General features: G+C 36.0%; 1 protein-coding gene across 2 annotated transcripts; it reads right to left on the bottom strand.

Annotated features, from left to right (window-relative positions):
* Positions 1 to 9402: 9402 nt before the first annotated feature.
* Positions 9403 to 18664, bottom strand: LOC306860389 (peptidase inhibitor R3HDML-like). Of its 2 annotated transcripts, none has more exons than XM_079402061.1 (5): positions 18579 to 18664; positions 10717 to 10835; positions 10474 to 10576; positions 10079 to 10194; positions 9403 to 9933 (listed from the first exon to the last, which is right to left on the bottom strand). In XM_079402061.1, the coding sequence occupies exons 1-5, from the start codon at positions 18642 to 18644 to the stop codon at positions 9792 to 9794; spliced, it is 546 nt and encodes a 181-aa protein (XP_079258187.1). In that variant the 5' UTR covers positions 18645 to 18664; the 3' UTR covers positions 9403 to 9791. The 2 variants fall into 2 exon arrangements, with proteins under 2 accessions (XP_079258187.1, XP_079258186.1); XM_079402060.1 differs by lacking the exon at positions 18579 to 18664 and adding an exon at positions 13578 to 13860.
* Between the last annotated feature and the right edge of the window lie 732 nt (positions 18665 to 19396).

Genomic DNA, 19396 nt, shown 5'->3' with positions numbered 1-19396 from the left:
TTTGCATTTTTAAATGTCAATTTTCTGATTTTAGTTCCAGTGCATTTAAACAAAATAGATACTGCTAATGTTATTTTTGGATCAAGATACACTTATGGTTTTTAAATAATATTTAAAATTTTTATTTAATTTTGCAGTGTGTTTTTGTCATTTTTAGTAGTTTATACACAGTATATATTATTAAAATGTTTTAATGGTTTAAGTTTTAGTTAACTTTAATGACCCTGCATACTGTGTCAAGTATATGTCTTTTTAGCAGTGTGTTTGATTTTAAAAGAGATACTTTATAACTCAAAGCAAAGCCATTTTCTTAAGAGGCAAAGCCGTCCTCCTCCGTAACGATTAACAGAGACAGTTATCTATGAAGTTCCCATAGTCCTCACCCATCACGGTATTTGTAGTCTAGGTAATCATAAACCCCTAGGGTCTGATATTGCACAGCCTCCATAAAGTATTCAAGTTTAAAACTCAAAATCATTGGGTTATAATATGTTTGACAAAAAATGGGTCACATTTGGCCAACCTTTGCTGTTACTTTCTGCTTATCTCTTTCTATGTCATGCTTTACATCAGAAACATGATAAAGCCACTGATAGGATTTTGTCCTGATGGCTTGCCTGCTTGTTTATCGAGTGATCACAGCTTTATGGGATTACATACTATTTGACAATTTACGCTACTGAAATGATCAAGCTTCTTTGTTACTTTCATCACATTAACAAAAGCTCAAGTAGCTCTGTGCACATTACGCAAGTAAACAATTGCATCAATATACATTTAGAGCAATGCTCTTTGTAAATCAATCACATCTTCTGATAAAGCTCTTTCAATGATTAACTGTTTTTCTGCTGAAAATCGGTTTGGCTGTTGACCCAATCATATTTGCAGGCTGAGTGATGCTGTGTGGACAGTTATCACTCACTTGTTATCATCAATCAATCACCTTCTCATCACAGTGTACAGCTCACGAGAACATTTTACCCAAACAAGTTTAACTTTACCCCAGTTTATCGAGGCTAAAGAGTCTTAAGTGGTTATTAAATTGGTTATAAGTTAACGTACTGGGGCTTGGTGTACTTTTACTAATTTCTGCTGTTTTGAAATCATTTTCTTGCAGTCTGAGTATCACAATAGCACAAAACAGTACATAATTGTATAATGAGTTTTACAAGCGTGATCATTTTTTAACCGCTTTAACGACTCAAATGGAAACTCAGCACAAGAAGACTCTCAAAGCCTTTTCCCCCAATGTTTTTCATTAATCTTGGATGATGTTGGCATTTCTGTGATGATACATCACATTTAGATTCTCAGATATCAGCCTGTCATATCATATCTTAATTCTATAAAACGTTTCATATTTAATTTTTTAGATTACATCCAGAGTCCGATATTATGGGCATATAGAGTAGGTTCCAAGTAACTGAGAACATTTGATTTAAAGTGTAACGTAAATGTATTTTATTAGTTTTAGTAGTTAGTATATATATAATATATTACATTATATTTGTATTTTTTATATGTATATATATATATATATATATATATATATATTCAGTTTTAGTTATTTTAGTACATTGTTAAATTAAATTAAAATGGGAAATGTTGGCAACTAGCTGAATTTATTATATTTCAATTAACATTTTAAGATTTTAAAGATATTTTAAGAAACACGTCTGAGAACGTGTCCCAACATTTTTAGTGTGCACAGTGAAGTGCTATTAAGCAGCTCCTTCATGTGGACAAAGCTTGCAATTACATCTGTAAAGTTCTCAGTGTTGGGCCTTCCTGAGTAGAACCACAAAGACCCTCAAAAATCTCAAGTCTGCAGTGATTTTAATAAGCACAGTCAGTTTTCCATCCATATCAGCCATTCTGACATAAAGAAGAAAACCCAATCCAGATTTAGTGTACACTCTGACCTTAAGTTTCTAGATCTAAACGAGTCAAATATTCTGCACATGACTGTTTTGAAGACATTCAACAACTTTTAGCTTTAAAATGTTTCATTGTGCTCCAGTATGTCTCATCATCATTGTTCTAATAAGTGTCATTACTGCCCAAATTGTTCCTATATTATTTGTAAACTCTTTTTCATGTTTTTTTTTTTTTTTATCTATGTTTTATCATGTCAACAAACGAAATAGAAATCACACAGATTTTTGGTTAACGCCACTCTATTTAGGATGTCAACAAACTCTCATAATCTACCTCCCGGACCTTCAGCCTCGACTGTACTAAAAGAGGCAGTGAATCTGCGCTCGCTGTACCTGGTGTTGTGTTGAAGTGGCCCGTGCCATGTCCTTCATACATCCTGAGAGCTGGCAGGGACCCCCCACTCCTCAGCCTCCTCCACACAATGACCTATCCATTCAGTCCTCAGTGTGTCTCTGTGAGTGAGTGTGAGAGTGTGTGAGGGAGCCGGCGTTCTCACACATGCTGACCGGCAGCTCGACCTAATCTCTTAATGCCTGTCACAATGAGATTTGATTGGGGGCTTGAGCGCACGGCCTAATAGTGTCAAGTGTACAGAGCGTATAATTCATATCTGGCACTTCTTGTTCCCGAGGCCCCTGGATTCTCCCTTAATTGGATGGGAAACATTAACTTGTCATTTTGATGAGTGTGACACCAGAGTTTAGTCAGTGAAGATACTTCTGAACTGAATAGTTTTCTGGTTCTGAGGAGAGAATTGTATTGAGACATCACTTACAGTAAGCTGTCTGAACTATTGGAGAGTGCTAACTAGTAGCCAATTTAGCCGAGTTTTAGCAGAATTGTTCTGATGCCAATCTGGTAGGTACCATTCAAAAGTATGGGGTTAGGAAGATTTTAAATATGTTTTTGAAAGAAGTCTTTTATGCTCAACACGGCAGTTTTTATTTGTATTCTGGAATACAGTAAAGAGAGTAAAATATTGTTACAATTTAAAATAACGGATCTCTGTTTTAAAAATATTTTTTAAATAGAATTTATTCCAGTCCTCAGTGTCACATGATCCTTCAGACATCATTCTAATATGCTGATTTGCTGCTCAAGGAACATGTTGTGATGCTTAATGATTAATGTTTCAGTATTTATTTCATGTAGAATTTTTGTAACATTATAAATGTCTCTACTATCACTTTTCATCTATTTAATGTGTCCTTGCTTAAAAAAATAATAATTCATTTTTAAAAACATTTTTACTAATGTCAAACTTTTGAACAGGATTATATGTAACGCTCACTTTCCACCATCCAGTCTATTTCCAATTTTTACATTTTTTAACTTTTAGTCATGTATATCTTGTTAACTAGGAAAGATTTAAGTTTTTTTGCATTGCATGATGCATAAAATAGCACAGAGAATGTATCATGTGCACTGATTGTAAACAATGTACGTATATTGTTTGTTGCTGACGCACATGTATGTAAAAGGAAATATCGAGTTAGTTTTCATCTTTTAAAAGGCTTAATTTTAATTAATTCTGCAGTGTGACAAATTATTTAAATTTCAATTTAGCCTTCAAATATTCAAACAAAATAAATATTCAATGTAGTCTCGCTATTGATATGCAAAATGCTAAAAGGCACATGCATAATTATTATACATTAATTAGCAAAATGCTGTTAATAATTGTGGTGAATAGCATGGCATAGCATAGAACATGTAAACTTCCCAAACATATTTATCAACTACCCTAATATAAAAAATACATGTAATACAAAAAGTCAAGAGTTAAGCAGCACTTTTAAAGTATAGCATGTTAAATGTAGATTCAGTTGCTTAATTCCAGGTTTGAAAGCCTCTAGAAACTCTGCTGCATACTGAACAGAGATGAGTTCTGTGATCAGGAGAAAGAAACACTTCTGTGACTATTGATCAGGAACAAATATTTCCAGACATGGAAGAGTTTTTGTAGAATTTCTACTTTTAGCAGCATTCCAAACATTTTGTGCTGTGGTGGCTTGTTGACTTTGGTGGCTGCTTGGCCTCTGAGCTGACAGCTGGAGCCGCTGGACCTCCACCATAAAGTCACTCAGCATTTCAGGGCAAACAGAGTTCCTTGCTCAAAAGGTGTTCAACAGCACTTCTTGTGTTTAATTTTAGACGCTGATCTGTAAGTCAACTATTTGTGCAAGTTCTAACAGGCAAGCAAGTCTTTCATGTTACTCCTCATATGCTGCTATATGTCACGAATCTGGCCTATGAACTTCCGTTCACTCACCACCAGAAGTCACTCGCCTACCAAGTTGACTCTTGCACTACACTAACTGTTGCACGTCATTGCCGGACTACAATTCCCATTATCCATTGCACTGACGACACACACACAGCTGATTGCACTGATCACACAGCTGATTCCCATCACACGCCTTACTTAAGCCATGGACTTCCTCAGTCAAATCGCCGAGTATTGTATAGCGTATATCACTCTCCTAACGATAGCTACTCTATGGAGCCCACTTAGTTGTCATAGTCATGCCTTGCCTGTTTTTTCGTGCTTTGATTCTTGCCTGTATTTCCTGGATTAACCCTTTGCCTTGCCGTTCGGACTCTGTTTGTATCTCGTTTGGATTATTGCTCATGGTATTGGACTACCCCGCTTCTCAAGCCCTCTGGATATTGTTCGCCGCTCAAAGAGCCACGCTTGCCCTAGGATTACTCTTTGTCATGCCTGTGTTATACCTGTTTGCTGATGTTTTGACCCTGCTTGTGTTTTGACCACGTCTTGGAATAAAGCTTGCAAATGGATCCACACGTCTCACGTCTCGTTCGCCCCATAACACTATAATGTAACATATATTAACACATTTTTTTCATATTTATATGAATAGGCCATGAAGGTTGAAGAACTAGTTAAAGTTGCATGGAAAATTATTTATTTTTTTACTGTGTACTGTATATCTTGCTTAATGTTAAAGGAATAGTTCACCCAAAAATGAAAATTTGCTGAAAATGTACTAACCCTTAGTTTATCCCAAATGTGGATGAGTTTGTTTCTTCATCAGAACAGACATTTTGTATTAAATCACTTGCTCATCAATGGATCCTCTGCAGTGAATGGGTGCCGTCAGAATGAGAGTTCAAACAATTGATAAAAGCATCACAATAATCCGTAGGTAATCCACACAACACGATTCATTTTAAAATTAGTCCTCTTTCCTGCTTTCTCCAGTAAAAAAGTTGTCTTATTTTAAGTATTTATTAATATTTTAAAAAGCGTTTCACTTTTAATTTAAATTTTTGTATATGTTGAGATATGGCAATTACTTGTGGATTACTGTAATGTTTTGATCAGCTGTTTGATTCTGACGGCACCCATTCACTGCAGTTGATCCATTGGTAAACAAGTGTTAAAATGCAAAATTTCTCCAAATCTGTTCCAGTAAAGAACTCTTTAACATCTCGGATTTCAAGCAAATATTAATTTTTGGTTGAACTGTTTATTTAATTTAGAAATATGCCATTGTTCATTGTTCACACTAGTTCATAGTGTTTTAAATCTTGCAAATATATAGCCATTTTACTGTTAAATTTATTTGTATGTATGTAGAGATGAACATTAAACTACTTTAGTAAATGCTGTAAAATTATTTTTTATTGTTGTGTTAGATAATGTTAATGTATGCTAATACGTTTGAGCTTCTTTCTCCATGATGTTGTGTCAGCAGCATTTTGCTGTAGGATTTACTACAGCACTGCTTTGTGCATTCTTTGTGTTCACAAAAAAACACATTACAGCAGCTCTGAAATGATCTGGACCACAAAGAGGCTTAATCACAGTTGCCACAAAAATGCAACAATAATGTAAATGTATCAGTACAGACTAGAGCTCTACTAACACACGTGTGTGTCCATTAAAAAGACCACTAAACTCATGCAAGTGTTGACATATACAGTATGATTGTAATTGTTTGGCAAAGTGTATTAGAAGATACTAAGACATGATGACTTAATGACTGTTAGATATTATATTTCATATGAATGTCTGGCCTACACAAGAAATTGACTGAAGCATCTAAGAACCAGTGTCAATTTATATGAAACAGAGGGGTGCTAAAGTTGGCTTACTCCATTGTTTGCAAAGCGGTGTGCATCTACCATTAAAATTAAAGGGCATATCAAATTCTTATAACTAAATTTTATAGTATTAGATAAATGTTATAATTCTAATAATTAAAATGAATGAATGAATAAATAAATCAAGTTTAACATATAGGACTGTTCAAAAGTTTGTCAGTAAGATTTTTGAAAAAAATCTAAAAATAATAGTTTTATTCAGCGAGAAAACATTATATTGATCAAATGTGAGAGTAAAGACATTGGTAACATTTTACTTAAAGTCTTTATGTATAATGCATTATAAAGGGTTATTAGGCTATAATGCATTATAATTATAATGTGCATTGTAATACATTATATCTTTTCATAAATAATTATAACTGAATTTAAAATGCATAGTGTAACAATGAATTGCTAAGTGTTATAATGTATTAAGTGTATAATGTATTCATGAGATTACAAGGCATATTTAATGATTTAAAACTACTCTTATAATGCATCATACATCAAAATCTTGAACTAAATTGAACTAAATTGTTACCAAGACATTTATAATGCTACAAAAGATTTTTATTTCAAATAAATGGTGTTTTTCATTTCTGTTTATCAAACTCTCCTGGAGGGGGAAAGTATCTCAGTTTTCAAACAAATATTAAGTAGCAGCACAACTGTTTTCAATGTTTCTTGAACACCAAATCAAAATGATTTCTGAAGGATCATGTGAGACTGAAGAATAAAGGCTGCTAAAAGTACAGCTTAAAAATACAGAATAAATTACATTTAATATATATATATATATATATATATATTCAAATAAAAATGTCAATGTCAAATATCAAAAATTTCCCTATTACTATTTTTACTGTATATTACTGTTTTTTTGTTGTTGTTTTTTTACTGTTTTACTGAAAATTAAAACCTTTTATATTTTTGAAGTCTTTTATAATGCCCACTTTGTTCCAGCACTTTACTTTGAGTCATTCCATCCCAGCAAGAAAAGAGGAACTTCAGCCATTCTGCCCACATTATTCATCTTCTCCTGCAAATAGGCCCTATTTACCAGTCATTATGGATATGCCACACCTCCCAAATTACAGCCGTGCACCACAAGCTCTCACGAATGGCGATGATAGCTACCATACTGGATGAAATGTCAAGAAACAACATGCCCATTCAACAACACGTTCCACCAAGATCACCAAAGCACCCACCATGTTTTTCCTGAGAGCAGTCGGAAGAGACTGAGCGCTTACCGTATGGTGGATCCATATGGGTGCTGGCCTGAGCATTCACATTGACCATGTTGTTTCTTCTGCTCCCCACCACTGTATTTCACAGATTTTGCTCTAATAAGAATGAAAGATGATGAAGAATTAACACACAAGTTTTGCACAGCCCTCTGTGTTTCTGGTGAAGGTGTTGTTGGCGCAAGGTAAGGCCGGTACTCCTGTTATCTTATTGATTTTCCTAATCTGGGCAAATGTGGGTGGAGAGGTTAAACAGTAACCAGGCTTGTATAGAGACCAATCCATATGACAGCTGTAGCTATGGCAACAGGATGATAGAAACTCAAACAGACAGTTTGTTATAATTTTTCTGCATCTTTTTAAACTCATGCCATATTGGGGAATGAATCATTCGGGTAGGAAGAGTTTTGTTTAGTCAAGTGTGAGAAATTAAAGGAGTAGAGGGTTTACACAGACTCATTTAGCTTTTCTGATTTGTCCGATTCCCATTACTTTGATAAGAAATAATCCAAATGTACTGTTTGACAACATGCCTTATATCAGCTTTCATTTCCGTTATACTGTAATTAATGGTCTTTAAACAGACTGACGACTTTGTCTTTACCTTTGTGTTGGAAGCTTTGTCACCATTAGACCAATGCTATACTGTTATACAGTTTGAGACATTTATATGAGGCCATATGCTTCACTGAATATGCTGCCCTTTTTTCTTAACAGATGCTGTGTTAGTTTTAACAGCTTTTCCCATGAATATAATATGATGCTTTCTGACAGATGTGTATCTTTACACAAGTCTAATGTTGCTTTCACTTTTAAGCAGCTTCGTGGGAAAGTCAGTGTTTTGAAACTTTAGATTTTCCCCACCTTTGTCACACTGGTAAAGAAACACCTACGTTCTCAATTCTTCATTACCTTTGTGTCCATTTGCTTTATGATACTTATATACAGCACCATTAATTTAAAAAATACAGTCAAATTATATTGAATATTATTAGTAATATTGTGAAATGTTATTAAAAGTTCAGAAAACGTTTTCTTTTTAATATATGTTAAAATATAATTTGTGATGGCAAAGCTGAATATTTGTGTGTTGACTTATAATACTTAAATACGTACAAAAATACAGTGAATATGATCAATAATATTGTGAAATATTATTAAATAGCTGTTTTCTTTTTAAATATATTTTAAAATGTAATTTGTGATCTGATCAGTTATTACTCCAGTCTTTAGTGTCACATGATCTTTCATTTGTCCTTAAAATCGTTCTAATATGCTGATTTGGTGGGGGCAAATAAATAAATAAATAAAACCATAAAAATGTTATTATTATCCATGTTGAAAACTGTTATATTTAACTATATATTTTTTGTGGAACCTGGGATTCTCTGATGAATAGAACGTCCAAAAGAACAGCATTTATTGTCACTTTTGATCAAATTACTAGGTCTTTGATGAATAAAACTTTTTAATAAAATAATCCTACTGAATCCAAACTTGAATGTACATATTCAAAGCCAACACTTTGATTGATGCCCTATTGAACCAAAAAAAACTAATTCTAATTCAGATGAATGATTTCAATCACTGGTAAAGTATTCCCTATACATTGGTCTAGAGAAAGTGGCCCAGCACTTCGTTTATGGCTTTAAAAGCCTTTTAGATGTGGTTTACAGCAGATCTGTCTCTTTTAGATGGATTGAACACATTAATGAGGTGATAAAGGATGGTTTTATTCTGCCTCTCAATACTGATCCTTGTCCAGCTGCTCACATGCACCTTAATAATATGAACTGCCACTAATATATTTTTGAAATGTATAAATGATTCTTTGCTGAATTTGTTTTATTTATTTATTTTTTACTTATTGGCATTGTGCCTGCTGGGAAGGTGTTGGCAACTGTCTGTCTGTGTTATAAGAGAAAATGTAAATAAAAGGACAGTTTTTATGAGGACAAATGTGTTTACAGTGCAGTCATGTACTCTGTATGACATGAGTGCAATAGACAATTCTAAAAGATAGTAACTTAGGAACCACTGAACATATGACTTTTCCTAATCTAAAGAAAATGTAGTACTTGTACAAAAAGGACAAAATAATAATAATGAAAGAACGAAAGTGCTTTACTCCCAGTGTGAATTGTCACTGCGATGCAACTTAGTACAAACAAATTATAAGCAAAACAGTGCAAACAGTCCAGAGCCTTGAAAACAACAAAGGATAAACATTAAACATCTTAATAAAGTAATTTAAAAAAAAATACAAAATTTGACACCTATGGGGTGGTAACAAACAAAGTAACAGTTGATGCAATTTGACATTTACACATTTTATGACTTGGACATTTTACAGCACTTAAATGTCGTTCAGTTTAAAATGACCACGAATAATTTGCATTGTGAAATTTACATTTTAGTGGTTTCTATTGTGTAACTTATTTATTTATTAATGATTTTTTTTAAGAGAGATTTTTATTTTAAGGGATTTCTTATCCATTAACCTCTGACACTGCTTGCATTTCTTCTGGATTTTGATCTGGAGTCACACTGGTTTTTATTGCATGATCCTCCATAACTTGAGGGGCACGCAGAGCATGGTTTCCCTGTCTTATATGGAGCCTCTCCAACCCAGTTCCCCCTGGAACAGAAGAAGAACATGTATGTGTTTGGTTATTTACCCTTTTCTTTAGTTTTCACAAAATCTGCTTCATAAAAAACAATCATTATTTCCTGCATTTTTAAGATTAAAATATTGTATTGATGGACACAGTAAAAATTCTTACTTGATAGAATAGTTGCAAACCAGAAAGGTGGCCTGTTTCCACATACTCCCAAACACATACATATTTGAACATCTTCTGATAGCACACCCGATCTTATTGCTGGTCGCCCACACCATCTGAATCAAAAAGACGTTACTAAAATTAATATCCTAGTAATATCTTGAAAAAAATAAAAGGTAGATGGTCTGAGAAGAGTTTGTATTAATTTAAATATAATACTTCACATATAAATAGATACATTTAAATATATTATTAATAAAATAAAATAAAAAGAATGCACAATAAAAAAATATTATATTTTTATTATATTTGAATTATTACTTTTTATTATAAATTATTTTTATATGTAATTATATATAAAATATTCTATATTATTATGTATTTTGGAGACCCACCTGAGTGTAATGTGTGCAGACAGAGCCACTGCATCTGTTGGGGTAGGAGAAATAATGTCTTTCATTATACCAGGATCTTACCAGGTCAATGATCGATCTGTACCTGCAAAATGAAAGAAATATTAACAATCACAGCCAAAATAGAAAGTGTAGATATGATCCAGAACTGACATATTTTTTGGATTTTAATTCATGCTGATATATGACTGTACCCATATAGTACGTTGTTGTAAGAGTCTGTACCTTCCAGAGATGATGGACAGGTTCTGTCCAATGTGTCGCAAAACATGAGGCGGTCCATGATCCCAAATGCACTGAGCGGCCCAGGACTCTGCAGATTTAGCCAGTCTCTCATCCCACACCTCACAAAGGAGAGAGAAGAAAGATAAACAAATAATTAAAAAAATAGCTCACCCAAAAGGCCCATGTAATGACAGTGACTAGAAAATCAGATATTTGTGACCCTGGACCACAAAACCAGTCATAAGTAGCACGGAATTTGTAGCAATAGCCAACAATACACTGAAACTGTCAAAATTATCGATTTTTCTTTTGTGCCCAAAAGGATATTATCTAAGTAAAAAGATATTTTGTAAATCTCCTACAGTAAATATATTTCAACTTAATTTTTGATTAGTAATATGAATTGTTAAGAACTTCATTTGGACAACTTTAAAGGCGATTTTCTCAGTATTTGTTACGTGTAGTGCTGGACAAGGAGCACACGACGAGGAGCAGAAACGATTAAACAGTCTTTTAATACACAATCCAGGAACAGATACAAGGATCCAACAGCACAACCACGAGAACGTCAAATAATAACCGACAAACTAACATTCACATGCAGGAACTTATAGAGAGGCAGATAATGAGGACCGACAGGTGAACACAATGACTAATTAGACAACACGGGGAAAACTAGGTCACAAGGGAAGACACAGACATGTTACATTTCGCCCCCTCCTGGAAAGGCGCGTCCTCGCGCCGTAATCCAACTGAGGATGGAGGGTGGGGGCTCTGGAGGAGGAAGTGGAGCAGGAGAGCAGACAAGCCACACACAGAACATAACAAAAGTCCATGGGGGAGTGGAGGAAGGGAGGAGCCACTTGGAAGCCAGGAGCAGGAGGAGCCAGAAGAAGACCCAGGCCACAGTCATGATGGCAGCCCACGGAGGAGCCGACGGAGGGAGGAGCCATGGTGGTGGAGTGACCGTCGACTCCATGGGGCCGACCAATGGCGGCGGGGCAGGTGGTGGTGGAGCCCGAGATGGCGACAGAGAGCCGAAGAGCCAGGGTGAGGCCGAGGATCCGGAGGGCCAAGGCGGAACCAGAGGCTTCGGCGACCGAGGTGAAGGCAGAGTTCCGGAAGGCCGCGGCGGAGCCGGAGCGACAGAGGACTGAGATTGAGCTGGAGGGAAGGAGGAGCCCAACGGAGCCAGAGGGACGAAGGAACGAGGCATAGCCGGAGGACTGTAGTCCCGAGGTGGAGTTAGGGGGACGACTGACCAAGGCGGAGCCGGAGGGACGAGGGAGCCCGGCGGAGCTGGTGGCCTGACGGGCTCCGGTGGAGACAAGGGAGCTGGAAACCAAGGTGGAGCCGCTGGGTTGCAGGACCGAGGCGGAGTCTGGGTCTCGGTGGCTGATGGCGGAGACGAGGGATCTTTCAGACTCAACGCCAATGGAGCTGGAGATCGGCAGACCAGCGGCGAGCCCATGCCACAGATGGTGAGATGAGGGTGAGCAGAGGGGCTGACGAACTCCGGCGATGGAGGTGTTGGAATAGGAACCAGATCAATGAGAGGAGGTGGGAGAGGGAGGTTGGGTGGGATATATTCCCAGGAATATAACTCAGGAGATGGCTTAAGAATGAGTGTGTCAGGGTGAAAGTCAATGAGATCTCCCAGGTCCAGTTCATGCTCACCCCCAGCGGTGGCACCGTGGGCAGGGTGTTCCATAGCCCCCACGATCTCCACAGCTGTATCCACCGCCGTTTGAACTGCCAGCTCTCGCACCTGGTCAGACACCGGGGCTCGGGCTCCAGGACGATCGGCAGCTCTGTCGCTCCTGATGGCGATGGCTCAATGACCACGGCAGGCGATGGCTCTCCGTCTGCGGTGGGCTCGGGTAGCTCTGCGCTGCGGGGTGGTAGAGGACTTAAACTTAATCTGCAAATGCTCAGCTCTGCCTGTGGAAAAGGAGCACAATTTCACCTCAGCAGAATTTTTTTTTTTTTACAAAATACTGATTTTGTACAGTATTTTTCTGCTGCTGTCTAAAGTTTAGATGATCGCAAATTTAAACTACATACATTTTATTTCTAGGTCATTGATAGAAAATTAACATGCACAACCTATGCTAATATAGGTGTGGCTAGCTAGCATATGAGATTTTATCATGGCTGCAACATCGGGGGCAATTGTAACCCCCCTAGCCACAGGGCCCAGTGTAAACACCTTGTTTTTCTGTGTTGACATAGCTACTTTTCTGTTAGAAAATAAACATATTTTAAATGCAAAACTACATTTAAAATGATTAGTGTTGCTTTTAAATCTTTAAAAAAATATAATTGACTATTATCTCCATATGTTTATCTCGTACCATTTCATTAAAGACTGTTCTTGACTCATCAGCTAAATAATGTATTTGAGTAAAATATATTTAAATAATTAAAATCTAGTTACCTCAAAATAGTTGCAGTCTTCTGCAAAAAATATAAATAGACTTTTGCTTTTTGAATGATGCCTGACATTTAAGCGAATTTGAACCATAGGCTATATAATATATAATACATATATAATTAGATATAACATTTATAATGTTAGACACAAAAAAGCATTTTTATTTGTGGTACGGTGGTTTAACATGACTTATTTTTCAGTGTTACAACTGCCCCCAAACACTGTTACAATTGCCCCCACCAAGGATAGTGGGGCAATTGATTAGTGTATTTCAAGTAGTCTGTGAGTTATTAAGGAACATGTAAAAACAATTTTACTATTGCCCCCGGTCCCCCTCTACTTTTCTTTTGTAACTTACCCAACACTGATGATAACCTTAAAACATTAGTAGCCTAATGTTTAAAAATTGCTAATAAAAATGTCCTACCATATTTTCCATATTTGCCGCGGGTGGGAAGACCTGTGAGCGCACGCGGTTGTGATAGTCCAGAATGGCTGTCATATCTTTACTGGAGATGAAGCGTTTCCGACGCGTTCGAGTCGCGCTGGTGTCGCTGCTGTTCCTCAGCATGGCCTCCAGAGAAACATCTTTCAGATGAAGCAGCTCTGTCGCCACAGATGTTGTGGTGCAGGGCAGTGTCCACAACGTGGCAGCAAACAACAGCTGAACGCAGGCCAAACTCATCATCTGCCTTCTGTCTGGTTGGCTACAGGTGCTTTATTTGTGGAAAGAGAATCCAGCGTCAACAATCTCTCACTGTATTAGCCAATAAAATAAGGTCAGGAACGGTAGAGTCCCTATTCAAGTGTAAGTACAGTTTAATCCTGCAATTTCTGTAGACCATTTTAGACCATAGTAACCGAATAAACATGTCAAAATATAGATATAATAAGTAGATGACTTGTAGTGTTACCTAAACTTTTATAGTTGCCCAAAAATTGCCTGAAGTATCCTTTTGTGAAATAACGTGAGGTAAAATGGTGAAAATAGTGATAAAATGTAAAATATAAATTTTTTAAATATTTTTTTTAAAAGGCAAAAATGATTAAAGAAATTGCTATATATACAGTACTAAATTTAAATACATTTTTAAATAATTGTAAGTTATAGTTACCATTTATATTTTAAACTACAATTTTTACAATATGGGTTACAATAGGGTTACACTGCAAAAAAACTCATTGCACCCAAATGCTCTCGCTATTCTTTAAAGATATTATACATGTAAACATCTAAACCTTGGAAAATGCAGCAGTGCATCAACAACAAAGATCTTTCAATAAATCCCTTTATGAAAATTGACTTTTTTTTCTAATTTAATAATTTTAAAAAACACATAACGGCTGTTGAAAAGTACATTTTGGCATATACTTATGAATGTAGTCCTGCAGTCTGAAGAGAGCGGGGGTCTTCAGCTGGAGTGGTCCTCACAGCACATACCTTCAGCAGTGATTCCAGCACTTTAGCACAGCCTGGAGAAGAGCAGCTGAAAAGATCTCCACTTAAACTCTGGCCTTTGCAAACAACGTCTTTGATGTCTTTGACATGTGTGGCAGCGAACTTTAACTGGGCCAACTCTCTAAGGCCATTTGACGTAAAAGAAAAGCCCTTGTCTCTTTTTCTTCCCCCACAGGGATGTTCCTGAGGTTCAGGAAACAATTTAATGGAAGGTTTTGCTTTTTCAGCACACACTCAGTATGGAAGCTCCAAACAGTCATGCTCTCCAAAGGGATTTTAAGATTGATGACTTTTCAACAGTTATTGCTCTTCCTTTCCATTACCTTTGTGATTTTCAAATGTTGTTTTACCACTTTTTGGGCAACTCTCACCTCTGAATTCACCATTTATCTTTCATTGAAAATCATAGGACATAGTAACTAAAATACAGTGCATGCAAAGTAATATTCAAAAACAAATTGTCCATGCTTGTTTATAGTGGCTACATTGGGCTCTTTTTCATTTAAATCATCTGTTTCTGTACTATGCTTATATTGGACATTTGTAATCTTTTTGTGAGCTTTGGTTGGAACTGCACTTAGCCGTCCTGGCAAAATGTTTCAATAAAATAAGTTGAATAAACACAGGCAAGTATTTTATTAAAGTGAGGGAGTTCTTCTATGAATCAAAGGCCAAATTTGAAAGTCATTGCCCAGTAAGCACATTGTCCCAGCTGTCTAGGCTTCCAGGAAGGACATGCCATGTGTAATATCTCCAGTCTCTGGGCAGTGCCAATATACACTGCACAACTTTGACTGCAGCAACCACTGAACAGGGTCATCGAGAGCATCGAGTTACAGATTCCGAAGTATTAATGATATGGGGCAATCCTTTGGAAAACAGTAACATCAGCATAAACTAAATGTCAAAGCAAGATTAATGGTAAAATTATAAAAGGACATAATTTTTTTTCAGCTAAAGATCAAGCGTTGATGTGGTGGGTGTCCAAAAGTGTGGAACAATCCCGCTCAAAATGCTACACTCATGTCTGGCGCTTTGGGGCGTTTCTGATGTTTCTCCAAAATGTTTTTTTTTTTTTTTAATGACAAGTTTTTAGGTGGAAAGATATTGGAAAGACAAACTTTATTTCAATGAATAATTGAATATACTAATATTAAAACAGCCACAATAAAAGCAGTCAAACAACATCTGAAAATCTCATTTAAATCCTGTATATAACAATAATTTAATATAAGCCTGCAACTCAGAACCATTGGCTTCCATCCAGGGTTTTGCGCCTATCATTTGCATAGAATTAATGGCTTTTTATGCTCCGTTTGCACTTGCTCCACGCCACTGTCAGTCCCACAATCCATTGTGCGAATGTTATTCTTCTAACTAATAGCAAAGTCTAGTCTTTGCTAATAGTCAAAGTAAAAGGACAGAAAGATGTTGACACTTCTAAATGACAATACTTTAGAATTCCAGTTTGTTTTTGGCTGATCTAGCTAATGTAATTACTGAATACAGTATTATAAGCAAAATATAGTGAAAATAACATCAACATTATTTAAAATAAAGTAATAAAGCCTTTAATTTAGTTTTTTAATTTTTCATTCAGCATGTACCTGTATAGTTAATGTTCAGCATCCTCAAAGGAAACTTCAAAAGTTAGCAGTCATCCTAAAACTGCCACGGTCAGCAGGGTCAAGGTTCAATGAAAGGCCTGTTTGGAAGACTTTCTGTTGACTTACTATATAGGCAAGAAAGCCGCGACTTGTTCTCTAGACAAACATATGATGTCACTTCCTAAGATACGTAATGTTGCAACCTTTACGGTTTTGTCCTTGTACACAAAATACACAAGTTTGGTCACGTCACTGATGAGATGCATATGTAAACATTCTTCCCCGGGTCAAATGTTTGACCGTTTTATGTGCTAATATGATGAATACAGAACTCTAAGCTACAGTGAGGCCTTGTGGAGTGGAGTGTCTAAAATTAGCCTCAGGCATGTCTCTGTCAATTCTATCACATACTTAATAGTGCTGTCATCACACATCAAAGGAGGTGATGAATGTTGAGCAGAAATATCAAATGAATCATTCAATTCATGGAAGCAGCCCTGGAAAACATTAAGGGTATAACCAGCTATAGCTTACGTTAAGCTTAATTCATTCACATAATGGTTACCTTGACTACATCTCGTTCATGCTTCCCATCTGCACAAGGCTGAAGGGTCCTTGTGCATTGTGGGATTGAACGAGAGGGAAAAAGTCACTTAAAAAGGTGCACAGCTGTGCCATTATCTCCTCCACAGAAATGGAAAGGGCATTCAGGTCTTTCTGTGTATGAATCACGTCATTTAGCATAAATCCAGGCTTTCCCATTCCCTGCTGCCGCTCCATTTCTCATGTCAGCAGTCCAAACTGTGTTTTGGCAGCCTCGAAAACAAATTTGCTAAGTGATGTAGCTGTTCATGGTGATGGATGGTTTTGAAGGGAATAGAGGCAATGGGTGTGTTCTGACCATTGGTTACTGGAATTAAAGAAATCAAATCACACCACACGTTTTCTCATTACACATTGATTTACCACTAACATATTTACAGCAGAGGAACTAACTATTCATATGCAGATACAAATTTATACTGGCAGACACTGGATTAAAGCAATGCGTTTTCACAGTATTCCATTGAATCAAACCAATGACCCTAGTGTTGCTTTTGCATTTCATTCAAAAGAATTAACAATCACACAAATATGTTAATGTGAAACCTATGAATAAATAACACTGATGAAAAGAAAACATAATCGCTAGATTAACATGAATAAGCAAATAATTAAACTAACTAAATATTATGAACAAAAGTAATTGATCAATCAAATTATTTTGTGCACAACTCATTATATTTATCTTCAAATATGAAAATGCTGTCATTATTTACTTTTTCTTGTTTGGACCATATTTTTGCATTTGCTACCAGTTTAGCTACAGGAAACTGTGTTTATTTCAAAATGAATTAGCAATCATAGCAGAAACATATTATCTATTTAAAACCTGTGAGCAAATAACAGATAATATAAGAAAAATATAAGAATTTCTTACATGAAATATAATTCCTAACATGAAAGAGAAAATAATTACTTTGAATATTGCCAAAACTGTAGTTATAGATCAAATTGCTATGTACTCCTATCATTACAGGAATAGTCGCAAAAATGAAAATTCTGTCATCATTTACTTCATTTTTAAATTTTTCACCTTTGCTGTACACAAAATAATATATTCTAAAGAATGGTTTGTCCATACAATGAAAATCAAAGGGGTCCAAAAAAACACTGTACCCCATTTTCTTTCATTGTATTTCTTCATTGTGTGTGTGTGTGTGTGTGTGTGTGTGCGTGCGTGCGTGTGTGTGTGCGTGCGTTTTTGTGACAAATGAGTAATATATTACTAAATAAATTTGTATAATGACACAGGTATGACATAGGTATTACAAGGTGAAGGTGACTTATGAGGACATTGCCCCATGTCCCCACTTTTCAAAACGCTTACAAATCATACAGAGTGAGTTTTTTGGGGGGAAAGTAGAAATGCACAGTCTCCTGTGAGGGCTAAGTTCAGGTGTAGGGCAATAGCACATACAGTTTGTACAGTATAAAAACCATTACGCCTATGGAATGTCCCCACTTTTCACAAAAACAAACGTATGTGTGTGTGTGTGTGTTTGTGTAGGCCTACCTGGTATCCCCTATGTTATGGGGACCAAATGTCCCCATAAAACATGAAAACCAGTATGTGTTTGTCTGTGTATTCCACAGATGAAAATAAATTTATGCAGGTTTAAAACAACATGATATTGAATAAAGTTTTCATTTTGGGGTAGACTATCCCCTTTAAGAGTTTGTGAGACTTTACCCCATATCGACCAATTATATTTCTCTCATATGTGAGGTTCTGAAAAGTTCCATTTTATAAAGCACTTACGATGTCAAGCTGTAACATTTCAGATGTACGGTCAGGAATGCTCCGAGGAAGAGCAGACGAAGCCATAACTCACTGAGGCCCCCCTTCTGTGAGACAATGTGAAATGGATCAAGCTTGGGTGGAACACCTCTAGACAATCAGGCCACAAACAATCTGACTTCCTCTAATATGACATCATCTTGTCTAGACACGTACAAAAGTGTTTATCTGAAGGGAGTGGTAATACAAAAAAATAAAAAAAGCTGTATGAACAGTAAACGTGTAAGAATCAATGTATTATTACTGTTCTAATGTTACATATACCTTAGTTGCTCTATTCAGAAAACACACAGATGTCAATAAATGAAATCTCATGCAAATATTTAAATGACTATCTAGGGTATAAATATTTTAAACAACTGTATATTTATAGCTTTTTATTTTATGCTTAAATCGGACCACTTCAGCTCTTAAAACCCTTCAGTTTATATGTCATGTTAAATTATTAAATATAAAATTAATAGAAAAATAAATTTGGTTTAGGTTCTCCCATAAAATATTTTGTCAGACATTTTAGGTTCATTCAGCTAACAGATCTCTAGTTCATTAAAATCATATTCCATTTATTCTCTTGACGATTCTTAATTGCATCCAAGAGTGTCCAAACTGGATTTAATGATTGAAATAAGGGTCTACATGCACCTGTACTGTTTCCAGTTGTAACTGCTTCAGAGATTTCCAAATGATTTTTAAATCCATGGCAATCACTTTGAAAACACCAGTATTTAACATCCTGTCAGACTGCTCTGTCTGGCACAATATGTGGAAGCAGAATGGAG

This window comes from Barbus barbus, assembly GCF_936440315.1.
Source record: "Barbus barbus genome assembly, chromosome: 41".
NCBI lineage: Eukaryota > Metazoa > Chordata > Actinopteri > Cypriniformes > Cyprinidae > Barbus > Barbus barbus.
The sequence above is the reverse complement of the archived record's forward strand: the minus strand, read 5'-3'. Positions and strand labels throughout refer to the sequence as shown.

Excerpts from the sequence above, each read along its gene's own strand:
- LOC306860389 (XM_079402060.1), bottom strand. The coding sequence starts at position 13,838 with ATGATGAGTTTGGCCTGCGTTCAGCTGTTGTTTGCTGCCACGTTGTGG. Across the intron at positions 10,577-10,716 it reads CTGTCCATCATCTCTGGAAG|GTACAGATCGATCATTGACC; the intron begins GTACAGACTCTT and ends TTCATTTTGCAG. Across the intron at positions 9,934-10,078 it reads GTTTGCAACTATTCTATCAA|GGGGAACTGGGTTGGAGAGG; the intron begins GTAAGAATTTTT and ends CTTCTGTTCCAG.